The sequence below is a fragment of the Chiloscyllium punctatum genome, chromosome 6, assembly GCF_047496795.1.
Source record: "Chiloscyllium punctatum isolate Juve2018m chromosome 6, sChiPun1.3, whole genome shotgun sequence".
Taxonomy (NCBI): Eukaryota; Metazoa; Chordata; class Chondrichthyes; order Orectolobiformes; family Hemiscylliidae; genus Chiloscyllium; species Chiloscyllium punctatum.
Genome location: NC_092744.1, coordinates 82,073,851 through 82,086,288, shown reverse-complemented (window position 1 = coordinate 82,086,288; position 12,438 = coordinate 82,073,851). Strand labels below are relative to the sequence as shown.

Here is a 12,438-nt window from a genome sequence, read left to right as displayed (position 1 = left end):
TTTCTTGTGATGTACTTACTGGCCTGTTCCAGCTCTAAGGCCTGCTTCAGTTGCTCAGGAATGCCCATCCCAGGAATACTCGATAAACTGTTTGGCTCAATGTCATCTGCAGAATTCCAAACGTAAATAGAAGTTCAGGGCGTGTACAGGGAGTTGCATCTTTATGAAATGCTGTGCTTAAATGTTCACTTCCCTTTCCAGGAAGTGTGAGAGGCAGTAAATAGTTCCTGTGCTGGTCAAATGCCAGGTCAATAAGTAAGTGGCTCACATTTACTCACATGGAACTATTTATTGTGAAAGATATCGCTGATAAATTATTGTAATTAAACTTTGCATTAACAAGACGTGCAATCTTATTGCAGGTCGTGGTCATTCATTGTATAATGCTTTTTGTTGGTGCACATCTTAGCCGAAAAGTATTTAACTAATGCAATGAACAGTATAGCTCAGCCTCTCTCGCTACTTACTGTACTGTGGATTAGTATATAATATATCCTGATATTCTTATTCTATCCTTACCATACTCTCCTACTGCTTCATCTGACATCCCTGGAAGCAGGTTGAGATTGTAGCGATCCCTCATTTTATCACCAGGCCTGTTTCTTGTCCAGAATTTGCTGCCAATGACAAGTTGTATGTAATTTAAGTTTTTAGTTAAATTCTCTTTAGAACATTAAGAACATGTACTGAGGAATGGTTATTCTTATTTTTCGAATATAGGTTGACCTCCACCTTCAAGAATTGGTCAAAGTAAGACATGACAATCCGAGAAACAGCTCTATTAACATTAGATGCTTACTTTACATCAGCTCCTACGCCAAACCCCCACCATAAACCTTTATCACTAATGATTTCCAAGATTGCAATCGGTTCATGTATGTGATGTTTGAATAAACAAATGAGAAATGGCTATAAAGAATTAAACATCTGGTAGGCATATGTGGCTGTACAGACCTACAGCAGCTGCTAAAGATTGTTTGATGATGACTTAAGGAAAGGAGTCAAATAGAAGCAGAACTCCAGATCTGAAGACAAGGTGCATTACTTGGTCACATGATCCATTTAGTTCCCTTAGTACTTCTAAAATTTCCTTTCATTTGTCAATTAAGGTCATACCTGGTGTGGTCATTGGATCCTGAACAAAGTATGTGCCCCAGGGGGTGCCAAGCCAAGCTCCAGATCATTCCTTCATGAGCCATTTCCATGCCTCCAACCTCCTTCTCCACACTGCAATCAGATAGGTACATAAAGACAATTTGCCCACATTTGTTTAAAATACAATATGAAAGTATGGATTACATCAGGACAACGTTACAAATAAAAACCGCGGTTTCATCAAATCTAGCGCACAATGTGGATGGAAGACATTTTGCTAATAAGTTGCCTTATTTTTGCTGACATGCAATTAGTTACAGTGTATGAAGACCAGTCTGGGAAAACTATACAGAGACTCTAGCTTTTAAGGCGTAAAGTCAAAAGAACAGGAAAACAATCAAAAGTACAATTGTTTGACATGATATTTGTTACATGTAGAACATATTTCCATATTTTACTTACCCCACGTGCCAGAACAGCAAAGAGCCATCTGATCCCCCACTAGCAAACAGCCCTTCATGGACTGGGTGCCAGGCCACCGCTGTAAACAGAGTGAAGTACGATTTGAAGTAAGGACACAAACTGAAATCATATCACACTGCAATGTAGCTGTTCTATGACACTTAACAATTTGGGGGATATTGTTTTGTTTACCACTTTAAATCATAAGGTTAAATGTGAAATAAAAATTGGCTCAGATGGTTCAATCTTTAAAGTGTTTCCCTGTCAGGCCCAAGAATAAAACTCAACAGATCCATCTCCACTTTGATGAGAGCCAGCTGGTGTCACAGCCAGTTTTCAAATTAATTGAGTCATATTTTTCTTGCTGGTTTCTCTTTGAAATGCTCATATATGGAGTCAAGAGATTGAGGTGAACAAATTCATCATTCCAAGTATTAGGAAGATTGGGGAGGCAATGGCTGAGTGGTGTTATAGATTGTTAAACCAAAGACCCGGGTAATATTTTTGGTTATAATTTTTTTCAGAAGTCCAAGGTAAATTCTCAATTGTCAAAAAACTTATCTGTTTCACTAATATCCTTTGAGGAAGGAAACCTGACTCCAGACCTAGCCAGCAACACCCTCACCCCATGAATGAATAAAAAAATTGAAAATAGGAGTAGGCCAATTGGCTCCTGAAGCTTGTTCCATCATTCAACAAGATTTATGAAAAGATCATGGCTGATTATCTACCTTAATCCAATTTTCCTGCATTACCCCCACCCCATTCCTTGAACACTTTAACATATAGAAATATACTGATTGTCGTTTTGAGTATACTCAATGACTGAGCTGCCACAGCATCTAAGGTAGAGAATTCCAAACATTCACCAAACTGCAGGTGATGAAATTGTTGCTCATTTCAGTCTTATAGTAAGTGACTTATGACCCCTGTTTCTAGACTCTGCAGCTAGATGGTCCTTCTTGTCCCCACTCTATTGCTCCTGGGAGGGTTTAAGCTTTATATATAGGGAGCAATAAGGTCTATATCTGGGGGTCAAGAATATGTATTTATGCAAGGGCAGAGAATGAAGCTTATAAAGCACTTATGGCGTAAGATTTATTAAAAGAATGAGAAAAACACATAGGGACAGGAATTAGGTTTACTTTGGGAGCTGAGGATCAGGCATTTGGGATTATGGTTTATAAATAAGGACAGAAAATAGGGATTATATATGGGGACATGAAATCAGTTTTATTTATGGGGTGGAGAATAAGAAAAAAGATGTAAATAATTTGGCTCTGGCCTTTCTGATAACAGCTTATTAACTCAAATGGGAAGGTGAACATAAGAATAATATATTTTACCACCTTACAATGCAGAGACTTAGTTTAAGTTGCTATATATTTGGGTCTTGTACAACTTCCATATATTTGTATGTTCTTTAATTCAGCTTAGCAGGATGGCAGAGCAAGTGAAAGTTCGGATTTCTGCTCAGCTGCAAGCTGTTCATTTACTGAAATGTTGGCAAAGGAAAGATTACTAACCCGTAGCCTCTTTTTTGTGGCCTCTGAAAACTTGAAGTTCCTCCTTCAAGTTACGGATGTCAAACATTTTGCAGAGGTGATCACGAGATGCTGTGAGAAGCCAGTTCCCATTCTGATTCCACTTGACCTCCATCACTGTGTTTTTGTGGGCATGACTGAGGAGAGGTGTCACAATCACCAAAGTATGAATTACTGGCACTTGAAAGAAGATTTAGCGCTGCAAAGTATACTGAATTTAAACATCTTTCCAAATTACTGGCTATCATGCTGGCATAGGGATATAAACTTAAAGATTTTTAATAGCTGTAACCACCTCTTTAATGAAGAGGGAAACATGTACAGCACAACAGGAGGCCAATTAACCATCTTATCTGTGCTAGCTTTGTACTGGAATCTTCTCAAGTGCCCTTGTTCTTCCAATGCTTCAAGTATTTATTTAAGTTCTTTGATAGATATATTGGTCTCAGCTTCAGGTCTTCCAATCTCCTGCAATCTGCATTATATAGAAATTTCTCCTGTGATCTCTCCTCATTACAAAAAATGTTAAATTGATATCCCCTTAACTACGATCCACGTTCTTGAATTCCTTTTGTAATTAAAAGAAAATCCACAAAACCTTCTTTTGGCCTTTGCTGCTCTTGCCAGATACAGCTGCAACATCTCAAACCTCTAACTGTGATGAAAGCTTCCCATCATTGGAAATCTGTTCATTGGATCTTCTTTATCTCATCATAATTAGAAGCAGTTTCAGAATCCAGCTTCGTCTCTCAGGGGAACTTATCTTCTTTGTGTAGTGCAGTATTCCCCATTCCGCCCTTTTTAAGGTATTTAATCCTAAGACCTTGCCTTCTATTATATTTTTCCCTCTCGGTAATAGAGATCTGTCAGATCTTCTTGTTGGCCCCACTAGCAGCACATGGTTTGCCAGATTCCTCAGATTCAATAACAGGCTTTATGTTTTCTATATTTCTGTTCTTTCCTTTCCCAGATCTAGTATTTTCTGTAAAGGGTTGCCCTTTCTCTCTGGCATCGTGCAGTCTACAAAATGCCTGTTCCTACAAAATGCGGCACGGTGGCACAGTGGTTAGCACTGTTGCCTCACAGCGCCGGAGACCCGGGTTCAATTCCCGCCTCAGGTGACTGACTGTGTGGAGTTTGCACATTCTCCCCGTGTCTGCGTGGGTTTCCTCCGGGTGCTCCGGTTTCCTCCCACAGTCCAAAGATGTGCAGGTCAGGTGAATTGGCCATCCTAAATTGTCCGAAGTGTAGGTAAGGGGTAGAAGTAGGGGTATGGGTGGGTTGTGCTTCGGCGGGGCAGTGTGGACTTGTTGGGCCGAAGGGCCTGTTTCCACACTGTAAGTAATCTAATCTAATCTAATCTAATCTAATCCACTGCTTCAGGGCCCTCGCCTCTGCTCTTGCATCAAGTGCTGTACCTCATCGCCTCCACAAAGCATGTTCCTCAGAGCTCTTTTACACACCCCAATCAATGAAGTCATCAGCACTACAGAGAAGGGATGTAAGAAAAGAGGAAGCTTGCTGTTTTGGAACATTTTTGAGGTTTCTCAAGGGGAAAAGCCAAGATCATATATATGAGAAAAATTATAACTCAGCAACAGTGTGAGTGGACAGATTTTCATGAGTTATTGAGTACTCCTCAGAGCCTAGCATACATGAATTAACTTTAAGTTATTTTTTCTTGGATTAAGATACAGCAAAACTTAATCAATAAAACTGACTCCAATGGTGTAGAGTTAAACAACATAAAACACAAGTAGAATGAACTAATTTTTCAAATAAAATTAAACAAAAAACTCTGGATGCTGGAGATCTGAAACAAATAAAAACAGATTTCTGCTTTTGTTTGTGATGATTTTATCAGTCTGGATCTCATTTTGCGGGCTATAACTGCAGAAAAATTAGATCTTGAAATTTCGGTTGAACCTTGATAAAAACCACTTCCTTCTTGCTTACATTTTAATGAAACTGATCCTATCTTCCGACTGGACCAGAAACCATTCTGACATTATAATTATTATCTAGACCATAAGACATAGGAGCGTATTAACATTAAAGCCATCATCACTTACAGTGTTGCAAGACTCTGACCCGTCTTAGGATCCCAGAATTTGATTGGTTGTTGGCTGTCTTTACTTCCTGACACAACCAATCCCTTGGTAGGATGCCAGTCTACACACTTCACATCAGCACCATGTCCTAGTGGAGGCACAAACACAACTGAACATTATTCAAAGCAAACTGCACTACGCTCTTGCTATCGTTAAATTGTGCTTTTCAACCCACATGTGCATTTTATCAGAAATCAGCTAACTGCTGGGTTACTTAGCAACCACCTTTACTAACATCAATTCAGCAATTGGTATCCCCTCTATGCAAGCAATGAATTGAGCAAAAAAACCCACAGCTCAGTATATCTTGTCCACCTACTTGGGTCAGCAAGTAATGCTATTTGTCAATGTAGCAATGCAGACAACTGCTCTACAAGCAGTGCACACATTCAGCTACAACCACACTCCCAGCAGATAACTCTACTCCAACACACACACACACACACTTTGGCAACGAACATCACCAGTCAACATTATACATCCCTCAAGCCGGCTCAGAAATTCATAATTCCAATTTACCATTCTGTAGCAAACACACATTTGATCACACAACACAGAGTTAACACTACTACTGCACAATCACAGAAGTTACAGTGCAGGCCATTTGGTCCATCATGCCTGTACCAGCTCTTCAAACAAGCATTATTACATTTACTCCACACCCTTGGAAACTATTTCAATCCAAATAATAATGTTATGCCCTCTATGAATGTCTCAAATGAACCTGTCTCCACAACATTTCCAGGCAATGTATTCCATGCCCTAACTACTACTATATGAAAATGTTTTTTTCTCATATCGCCCTTGCTTATTTATGCACATCATTTTAAACCTATGCCCTCTCATTGTTGTTCCTTTTATGAGTTGGAATAAGTTCTCCCTATGTACTCTATCCAGCTGCTTATAATTTTGAAAACCTTTATCAAAATCCCCTCTCAGCACTTTTCTCTCCAAGGAGTACCATCCCAACGTCTTCAATTTATCCTCATCACTGAAGTTTGTCATTCCTGGAACTATTCTTGTAAATTGTTTTTGGACTCTCTCCAATGCACTCACAATTTCCCTGTAATAAAGTGCCCAGCTGAGGTCTCAAGTGTCCTACACAATTTCAAAATTAGCTCTTATACTCTACATCCCTATTAATAAAGCCAAGGACACGCTTTGTTTTATTAACTGCTCATTCCAATTGTCCTGCATTCAAAGATCTGTGCACATATACACCCAGGTCCCTCTGCTTCTATGCCCCTTTAAAATTGTACCGCCTAATTTACATCATCTTCCAATGCTCTTCCTATCAAAGTGCATCATCTCACATTTCACTGCTACTTATACACCCATTCCACCAACGTGCCATTTGGAATGCTACACTGTCTTCCTCAGTTTAGAATCCTTCTATGTTATCTGCAAACTTTGAAATTGTCCTTCTCACATCAAGATCCAGATCATTAATACAAGTGAGGAAAATTAAGGCTTCCAATACAGACCCCGTGGGAGCTCCATTACAAACCAGACCAAAAAACATACATTGACCATTACTCTCCGTTTCCTATCACTCAGCCAATTTTGTACCTATATTGCGACTGATCCTTTTATACCATGACATATCATTTTCCTTGGACGTCTGTTGTGTAAAACTATATTAAACACTTTCTGGAAATCCGTGTGGACCAAATAGCTGCATAACCACATCAAAACGTTGTTACCCCTTCAAAACACTCCAACAAATTAGTTAAACACCGTTTCCCCTTTCAAAATTCATGCTGACCCTTTTCCACACAACTACCAATTCTACCCCAAATAACTGTTCCTAGAAGCGTTCCCACCACTAAGGTTAAACTGACAAGAAGGACAGAGGGCTTGCTCCTGTTGTTCTGGAAATGGCACTATTTTTTGCTTTCTATCCCCCTAATCCAAATGCACATAGATTAAATCTTTTACCACTCATCCAACACAGGCTCAGGATTTCTATACTCAGTGATGAATTTCACTGACAAATTAAGGTAATCCAAAGGCAGTCTTGACCCACCACCTGACACTTACTTAAAGCATGGAATATAACTAAGGAGAAATAATGCAAATCTTCTAACTTAATAGATCATGACTGAAGTCTGTAAGTGCATGATTGGTTGGCTACATGCTGGAATGGGAAATTGAGCTTGCTCCCTTGTCATCAGTAACTTGCAGACATCAAAGGGGATCACCACCTGGCGAAAGCCCAGCACCCACAGAGATTTGAAGCTGGACTCAGTCCTCCAGCCATTAAACCTTTATGCTCACACCATGATCCTTTGAATCTCACCTCTTCAACTTACTTAAGTTTTTATTTTTACATTTGCACCCTTTTCTCTTCCCCAACTAGACTACTGCTCATTCCTGGACTCTCCACATTTGACAACTGGTGATAGAGCCTTCAGCCATTAATCCTTGGCCCCATGTGGATCTCCCCAACTCCCCCCCAACATATACAAGCCACCTCTTCATTCTCCTTTTTTCGAACACATTCCCAGCCATCCTTCCAAACTATTCAATGAAAGAGAAATGAAAAATGAAGAAAGAATTACAATTTTATATTGCCCTTCCCAATCTCAGGCTACCCTCAAAGTACTGAATTTGTTTTGATGTGTAGTTACTTTTATAATGTAGGAAAGCCACCAAATTATTCAAGCAGAGCAAACTTCCTTGAATAACAGCTGATATTATGCTTTACTGGTGTTGACTGAGCATCAACTATCGTTCAGAACATTGGGGAGGACTCCCCATCTTCTTTGAATTGTGCTATGGAATTTCTTATATCCATCTCAGAGGGGAGATATGGCTTAAAATCTTCTCTGAAAGAGATCACTACCTCAGTAGTGCAATGGAATGACAGCTGAGATGTGTGCTCAAGTCCTGGAGTCAATCTTGATCACACCATTTGATTCAGAGGCAAGTAAGTCCCAGTGTGGATTTGTGAAGTGAGTTGCAATATTTTGTTGTGATAGCTGTCAGCTGCTCTTAGTATGTAAGACAAATCATGAAGCTTTCAATTTTCTTTGGCTTCTCATCCAGTTTCAGATCGGAACTTTCAGCTTGCATTGCTGTAACACTTCTTTATGAAATATAAAACTTGCTGAAAGTATAGCACACTCAGAAGTCACTGAAAGCAGGGAGGGAGATTTGTATGACAGATATTTAAGAGCACATTCTGCGAATCAGTGCATAACAATTAAAAACAGTTCTAGATGGCATCATGGAAGCAGGAACTAAATCATTAACTGAGGGATGGAAGACATGTCTAGCGATTTACAACTGAGAGCACAGTATCATATAAAAAGGCTATATGTTGACTTGTTCTCAGTTCCTCTTTCAATAAGGGTCTATTCTCTCTTCATCATTAAACCTACTAACTTCTCAATAACGGCACATGCTGGAATAATGAGGAAAGATAAAGGTGTAGTATGGGGTCAGTGAGTAGTAGATATCACTGTGGCTTTATCAAAGACATAATATTGCTGAAAGGGCTGGAGTCAGTGGATTTTGTGGAGAAGTGGCACAGTTCCAAGGTAATAGTTTGTTGAAATCATTCCCTCGCTCACAGACATAGGTCTAAGAAATTAAAACATGAACCTTTTCTAATAGTCAACACTTATTTTAAATTTCATTATTTGTGAGAAAATGTAAGTAGTCACCTTTCTTCACTGTCCTAATTTTTAAAAAAAGTTGGCAGTAACATTTACTTCAACAAAGCTTCTGAAATGGGTCTTCAACTTCTCCTGAAATAATTTTGAAAATGGGACCTGACCATAAACTGTTTGGATATGAAGAAATATATTCCATCAGTACTGCTGAAAGATACAATGACACAATCAGAGTATATGTATGACACACATTCCCAATTATGTTGGCGCCATGAAAATGGAAGGCATATTCTGTAATAAAGCAGTTACAGTTATCTTCCCTCACTGACTAATTGAGTTTGACTGGCACCCTATTTCCCACTACCACCACCAATGAACAGTGTTAGCAGAGTGTACCATCTACAAACTGCACTGCAGCATCAACCCTACCATCACAAAGGATGCATGGGAGCACCACAATTTGTAATTTTCCCTCTCAGTCACACATAATCCTGAATTGGAAGTATATTTCAATTCCTTCATCGTCACGGTGTCAAAACCTTGGAAGTCCTTTCCTAACTCCCATGGACGTCAGCAGTTCAAGGCAGCAGTTCACCACCTTCTCAAGATCAACTGTGCATGGGCAATAAATGCCAAGGCAGTAATGCCCACATCCCACAAATAAAATTTTAAATAAATGTTTATCCAATGAGGAACTGAGTATTGGATGAGTAAGATCCTCTGGTCAACTCTTGATGAGTACTTCTAGCCTCAAAGAATTGGTGATACTTTATAAAAGTGCAAGCTAGCAGCTTCTATATTAATTCATCTCACTCTTGACACATAAAAATGTGGACATGTTAATGTAGTACTTCTGATTTAGTAATACCCTAGAAGTCACAGCTTCAAATTAAACTGTGGCAAATTCAGAAATTTGTTCATTTGTCATAGTCAGTCCCAGAAATGCTTCAGGTATCATTACGGATATCCCACAAGTTCACCAATGTCTGTCACAACTATGTGAAATGCACCTTGTTGATTTTTAATGCCCTCTGAATTGGTGTAGCAAACCAGTCAAATATAATATGATCAATATGAGAAACAAATTAAGAGAAATTGAAGTGCATAAGGTGTTGCCAGATCACAGTATGCCATACCATGGCATAGAACCAACATAGTTAGAGTGGAAAATTGGCAAGTAAACAGAAATATGCTGTACAATAATTTCCAAGTGCTGAGATTTATAACAATACGCAACATTAACTGCTGGGCCTTCTATTGAGGATTTGAGAGCTGTAGATAAAGTGGGTTGCATAATATTTTTAGCTGAGCAACTAGCCATAGCTGATAATGACATAATCGTTTCTCAAACAAATGCTTGTGATAAAGCCATTAGAATTGAAGGAAACTGCATTAGAGAAACAGGAAATTGTTATTACCATGGTTTCGTCTGGGAATCCAAGATGATATGGGCCATTATTAGGACTTTATGCTATTTGCCTAATGGTGAATTCAAACTTTGGCCAGGGAACTACAACCTTAATGTACATGAGACACTCTCTGACAAGGCACTGATTTACAGCAAATGATTAGTCCACCTTTATGTTCAATGAAAGGGAATTCCAAGCTTTTCCCTCTTATTCCATTTGACATTAATGCATTAACACAGATAACCTGTCAAATGCAAATATGAATAGAGAGAATATTAAAGGTTAATACCCTTCTGTCAAATGGATATGCGACTGTCTCTTTAACCACGTGGCATCATAAATAACCATACTGACCTGGCTGCCTTGTTTTCTACTGTAACTAAATTTTTAATTCTCAGAAACCTTGATCATATCTTAAGCACACTGTTGTCCTTATCGAGAGCCTTTGGTTTCCCTTTCCCGATGTCTTCATCCCTCTGTTCAAATTCTTTTATGATATTACTCTCTTGACACATGCCCACATTTCAGCTCCTCCTCAACTTCTGTAATCTTATTCAACTTTACATACCAACAGGCAACCATTACTACTCTCCTAATTCTGGAGTCAATGGAATATATTGTTTCACAAAGGACATTATGGACAATATGGCCTGCAGCTTTATTCCTAAACAAAGCAAGCAATCATATTTTTCCTAAAAACTACTGTGGTGCTGCGACTACCAAAGCAAATGTTTCAATGGAAGAGGCATGCAAAGTCGGATATACAGTGCTACTTAATATTAGGAGAAATGAAATTCAAAGGCAACATTTACAGGTGTGATTATATTTATACTATTTATGTACAAAACAGGGTAAGACAATTAAGCAATCCCTGCAAAATGAAGTGCGAGAAGTGTGAAACAACAAGTGTAAATGGATCAAAATATACTGGTGCAGAGGTTAAGGGTGAACTAACATGTTTGTCTTCTAATATTCTAAGATTTTAAACATTCCACTGCTATCAGGGACTCAAAAAATGATACTTGCCAGATCCTCAGCAGGAAATGGGATATCAATTTGCACTCAGCAGACATTAATAAACTGGCCTAGTAACCTACGTGTCTACTTTAATAAGCCAGTTGAAATTCTAAAATGGCAAATGTAGATTTGAATTTAGTACATTAAATACACCTAGAATTTAAAAGCTAGTATTGGTAAAGGCTATCTGATTTTTATAAAAGCCCACTTGTTCACCAATGTCCTTTGGGGGAAAAAACCTGGGCCCTGACCTGGTCTGGCCAGAAAGCCGTAGGTCTGAAGTCAATTAAATTTACTCTCAATTGCCCTCAAACAGCCTAGCAAGTTACTCAGTTGTATCAGATTACCATTTTAAAAAAATGATTCAAAAAGGTGGCTCAACATCACATTCGCAGGGACAATTAGGGATGTGCACCAATTCTGGCTTCATTTGCAACAGTCATAAAGAATAAAGAATAGGGAAATATCTCACCAGTGTGATCTTTTTAAAGAACACAGCTGTAAGTAAACTAGAAAAGCTGGAATTCATAACTTGTAAAAATTGTCAGCTTGTTGCTGACAATATAGAAACCATCTCTGCTGTCTATCTTTTTAAGGTGATAGTTTTCAGCAGGAAGATGACCAGTCTGCCTTGCTGGAGGAAGACATTTGACTCTTTCAGTCTGTCTCAAGTGCCACATTGAGAATCTGAGAAGCTCCACGTCACATTCAATTTCCCCTGCTGTGGCAATAGATGCTGCCTATAAGTGGATGTCTAGAAATGTTCAGAGGGAAAAAAAATGCTGCAACTGCATTATCCTCTCATGTTATAAATGCTGGCCAAGAGGGGAAACAGAAGCCAGACAAGCAAATACATTCATCTTCTATCCTCTCTTCTTTTCAGAACATAGGCCTAGTTCTACAGCACTATTACTCCAATGGCTACAGTAAAATCTAAGAAACAGCACATGCTGGACTGTGGCCATGAGATATGGTTAATCTGTAGACTAGGCAAATGTATCAGCTGAAAATTATCTTAACCATCAACATCGCTAAGTCCATGTTTGAAAGGGAGACTTTTCCCACTGAGGACATCTGCACTCTAAAAGAGGGTTGGAAGATCCCAATAATAGCTTCTCCAAAATGACAAGGATGCTCCTATAAGATTATCGTGGAGAGGGGACCTACAGGTTACCATCAATTC

The 12,438-nt window shown here is 38.9% G+C and overlaps 1 protein-coding gene across 1 annotated transcript in view; it reads right to left on the bottom strand.

Moving 5' to 3' along the window:
* Positions 1-12,438, bottom strand: part of wdr33 (WD repeat domain 33) — a 107,605-nt gene that overhangs the window by 25,194 nt on the left and 69,973 nt on the right. The window contains exons 8-13 of the mRNA XM_072573089.1: positions 5,174-5,300; positions 3,084-3,238; positions 1,558-1,636; positions 1,117-1,227; positions 520-617; positions 20-106 (exon numbers count right to left, since the gene is read on the bottom strand). Of these exons, the coding sequence (XP_072429190.1) occupies positions 20-106; positions 520-617; positions 1,117-1,227; positions 1,558-1,636; positions 3,084-3,238; positions 5,174-5,300 (657 nt within the window). The remainder of the gene's footprint in view (positions 1-19; positions 107-519; positions 618-1,116; positions 1,228-1,557; positions 1,637-3,083; positions 3,239-5,173; positions 5,301-12,438) is intronic.